This window comes from Solanum stenotomum, chromosome 11 (assembly GCF_019186545.1).
Source record: "Solanum stenotomum isolate F172 chromosome 11, ASM1918654v1, whole genome shotgun sequence".
NCBI classification, from domain to species: domain Eukaryota; kingdom Viridiplantae; phylum Streptophyta; class Magnoliopsida; order Solanales; family Solanaceae; genus Solanum; species Solanum stenotomum.
In genome coordinates, this window is record NC_064292.1 from 23,060,297 (window position 1) to 23,064,491 (window position 4,195).

The following is a 4,195-nucleotide window of genomic DNA, read 5'->3' on the forward strand; positions in this document are numbered from 1 at the left end:
CTCTTCAAGTGTGTTTCACAAGAGTGAAGAATACCCTTTTATAGGATTTACAAGCCATCTTTTTACAACATTTGACAAATACGTTAGTACATTATTTAGTTAATACAATAAATAAATACATTAAGTTAGGAATAGATTAAAAGAAACAGCAACAGTCAAATGGATTTGTAACATAAAAAGATATTTTTATTTCTATATATTTTTTTGTAACTTATGAAATTTAATTAATGTTGTATTACACCAGACAAAAAAAAAACCCTAAAAGAGCAGGGAGTGTAGTGCCGCATGCGCTTCGTTCGTGCTCTCAATACGTGCGCATTTTCCCTTCGCCGCCGCGTAATCTCCACGCATTTCCTCCACTGTTCACTACTTAAACCCTACATCGGAGCTCATCATTTTTCCGTTTCCGGTACAATGGCCGCCGTCGCCGACGAAGACTCACTTCGCAGAGCACTTGCCCAGAAACAATCGAGTATCGACGTCCAGGGAGGCGCTGTTCGCCAATTGAAGTCGTCAGGTGCTGCCAAGCTGGATATCGAAGCTGCCGTTCAATCTCTGAATGCTTTGAAGCTTGAGAAAGCATCAATCGAGAGTCAGCTTCAAGCTGCTCTTGCTGGTGCTGCCGGTGGCGGTTCGTCGTCTGCAAGCAGAGATGCGTTTCGTCAGGCTGTTGTTAATACTCTCGAGCGACGGTTGTTTTATATTCCGTCTTTCAAAATATATCGAGGTGTTGCTGGCCTCTATGATTACGGCCCCCCTGGCTGTTCTGTCAAGTCAAATGTACTCGCTTTCTGGCGTCAGGTTAGCTTCCATTTTCATTAAGCTCCCTGCTAGTGCTTCACTATGTTTTTAAATCAATTAGTTTTGGCAGGTGAGTGAATCACCTGTATTGATAACCGTGGTGTCCGGCTACATTAATTCCACGAGAAACCTGCTACCTCACACTTGCAACACTTACAAGTGACTCTGTTCACCAAGGCTAGGAGAAATTTGAAGAAATCACCTAGTGTTTTTTTTGTCTTGTGAATCATTTGTATCCCTTCTGCTCTACGCAGGCCTAAATAGGAAGATAAAGGATGTTTAGGACTTCTATTTAAATTTTTGAAAATGTTCTTACAATACATTGACCTCCAATTAGAATGCTTATATTCAACGCAGTAAGAACTGAAGGATTTGCAGTTCGATTGTCGTGAACAATTTGATTAGTTATTTCCTTATTTATTCTTGTGTATGCCTGACCAATAATTAGAAATGAGCTCAGACAATATGGGTAACCATAATTTATTAAGGGTCTTAGGGGTGCCTAACACCTTCCCACCAAACAATCATCCTTATTTAGAATCGGTAGGTTCAAGGCCAGTTGAATCAAATATATTCAATGGGGTTCGTTTTATAAAGCTTAATCAAGGATCTCATAATAATTGGATCAGTTGATCTAACACAATATAAAAGGAAGAAATGTTTTTGGGAAATTTAGTGAAGCAAATTGAAAGGGGTAAGAGATACATACATGGCCAAAACACGGTAAACAGTTGCATCTACCTTAAACTGGCTAAACGACTTCCAGCTCAAGTTTGGAGCAGTTAGGCTTTGTATTCACATTCTTATGTTTTTTTTTACTTTGGTTTTCTTGTCATTTTCCAGCATTTTGTTTTGGAGGAGAACATGTTGGAAGTTGACTGTCCATGTGTGACCCCTGAGGTTGTCCTAAAGGCATCAGGTCACGTTGAGAAGTTCACTGATCTTATGGTCAAGGACGAGAAGACTGGAACATGTTACCGTGCTGATCATTTGCTCAAGGATTTTTGTAAAGAAAAGCTTGAGAAGGACTTCAGCCTGTCTGCGGAAAAGGCCGCAGAATTGAAGCACATTCTTGCTGTCTTGGATGATCTCTCTGCTGAGCAGCTTGGTGCCAAGATAAAGGAATATGGTATAACTGCACCTGATACAAAGAATCCACTTTCTGATCCTTATCCATTCAATTTAATGTTTCAGACATCCATTGGTCCATCTGGTGTGAGCCCAGGGTGAGAATCATGTTTCTGATTCCATCAGTTTAGTGAACTTATTAAAAAAGTCTATTGCCTTAGTGAAACATCTGGTATGGTAGAGTTAATGTTTCAATATTTTTCATTCCAGTTCACCTTTTATGCCAGATTAAACTTCCCCTTTTTTTCCTACTCAACAAAGTTCCATTTGAACTTAAGAGTGTCATATCGTAGGAGGTCTCTGAGAACTCCCTATGCTGGTTATTATATTCTTATTGCTCTTATGAAGCTTGTCTCACTTAAGTGCTACTGTTTTCTTTCGCTGCAGGTATATGCGTCCTGAAACAGCACAAGGCATATTTGTAAATTTTAGAGATTTATACTATTATAATGGAAACAAGCTTCCTTTTGCTGCTGCTCAAATTGGTCAGGCTTTTAGAAATGAGGTCATATGCCTTTCTTTTCAATTGAGAATTACAATATCTTTCTGCACTTCCTTTGTGCCTATTGTTCTGGATTTGGTTATGCTATGTGTGTTGGTAATCTTTAGAACCAAATTGAGCTAGTTAAGACTCTTTTCGACATCAGATATGCACATCATGTTGCAAAAGAAAGTAAGCAGTAATTAACTGTTGTAGAATTTGTCTGTACAGATATCTCCCCGACAAGGTCTTCTTAGAGTCCGTGAGTTCACTCTGGCAGAAATCGAACATTTTGTTGATCCCCAGGACAAATCTCATTCAAAATTTTCAGATGTTGCAAAATTGGAGTTTCTAATGTTTCCTAGAGATGACCAAGTGTCTGGACAGTGTGCAAAGAATCTACAGCTTGGTGAAGCTGTTTCTCGAGTGAGTTTCCTTTGTGTCTTCACACTCTTTCCTCTTTCTTGCCCTTGTATATGCAAGCCATAACATCACTATCTGAATCCATTTTGGGCAGGGAATTGTCAATAATGAAACACTTGGATACTTTATCGGGAGAGTCTATCTTTTCCTAACACGACTTGGAATTGACAAAGACCGTCTGCGTTTCCGTCAGCATCTTGCAAATGAGATGGCTCACTATGCTGCAGATTGTTGGGATGCCGAAATTGAGAGTTCTTACGGTTGGATTGAATGTGTTGGTATTGCTGATAGATCTGCATATGATTTACGTGCCCATTCGGTAAAAGTTCAACCCGTGCTTTATCTTATTTTGAATTATTTTTGGATAGTTGTGGTTGTGACCTGTGAATGTTTTGTGCATCGAAGAACTTTTGTTTGGGAAACACCCTCAAACCATGTCTGAGTTTCAGTATTAGCATTTTGCAAGGGATTTAAAAAAACTTCTAAAATAATGTTCTTGGAGAATATTTTCCAAGATTCTAAACAAGGTGCCTCAAATTAAATCGCCCTAGGTCCTTTTGTAAAGAGTTTACTTGGCAGAACTCATCTTAAGGGAAATAAGCAGCGCTTTGTGCTTCTTAAACTTAACATGATGAGCATCTAATGACATTATCCAGCTTTGGGATGAGGATGTGCGAGCAAGGAACTATTGGTAATGCTTTTGCATTGTCTCAAGTGGTCATTTTTGAATCCAACAGGTGCCTTGAAAACTTGACTGAATGTCTTCATAAGCTAAACATAGAAACGCCTTTGAGAAATCAGTTCTTGTCATTGATGGGGTGGTGTAGATGGGTTTGAATAACTTGTGCAGTTTAGAGTCCTTCTAACCCATTTTTTCTGCAGATTCTCAGCTCTCTGTATTTTATTCATTTTCATCTTTGTATTATGTACTCTACCAACTTTTTCATTCCTTAGGGTGTGCTTGGTATGAAGAAAAATGTTTTCCTAGAAAACAAGTAGATTTTTGACTTATTTTCTCATGTTTGGTTGGTGAGTAGAAAATATTTTCCGGAAAAGATTTTTTGTTTGATTTATGAATGAAAAATGTGAGAAATATCTTTTATTTTTATTAGAGTAGAAAATAATTTTTGAAATTGAAAATATTTTTTAAAAACAAACTTTAAATTGTTTTTGGGGTGGGGAGTTAGGGGTGGGGGGGGGGGGGGGNNGGGGGTGGGGGTGAAAAATGAAATTTTGAAGTTGAAAATAGTTTTTAAAAACAAACTTAAAAGTTTTTTTGTGGGTTGGGAAGGGGGGGTCGAGGGTAGGGGTGAAAAAATGAAATTTTGAAGTTGAAAATATTTTTTAAAAATAAACTTAAAT

At 38.1% G+C, this 4,195-nt stretch overlaps 1 protein-coding gene across 1 annotated transcript in view; it reads left to right on the forward strand.

Annotated features, from left to right (window-relative positions):
* Nucleotides 1–253: 253 nt before the first annotated feature.
* Nucleotides 254–4,195, forward strand: part of LOC125844729 (glycine--tRNA ligase, mitochondrial 1-like) — a 7,856-nt gene continuing 3,914 nt past the window's right edge. Inside the window, exons 1-5 of the mRNA XM_049524060.1 lie at nt 254–801; nt 1,645–2,027; nt 2,317–2,434; nt 2,642–2,836; nt 2,928–3,152. Coding sequence (XP_049380017.1) covers nt 286–801; nt 1,645–2,027; nt 2,317–2,434; nt 2,642–2,836; nt 2,928–3,152 — 1,437 coding nt within the window. The 5' untranslated portion in view covers nt 254–285. The remainder of the gene's footprint in view (nt 802–1,644; nt 2,028–2,316; nt 2,435–2,641; nt 2,837–2,927; nt 3,153–4,195) is intronic.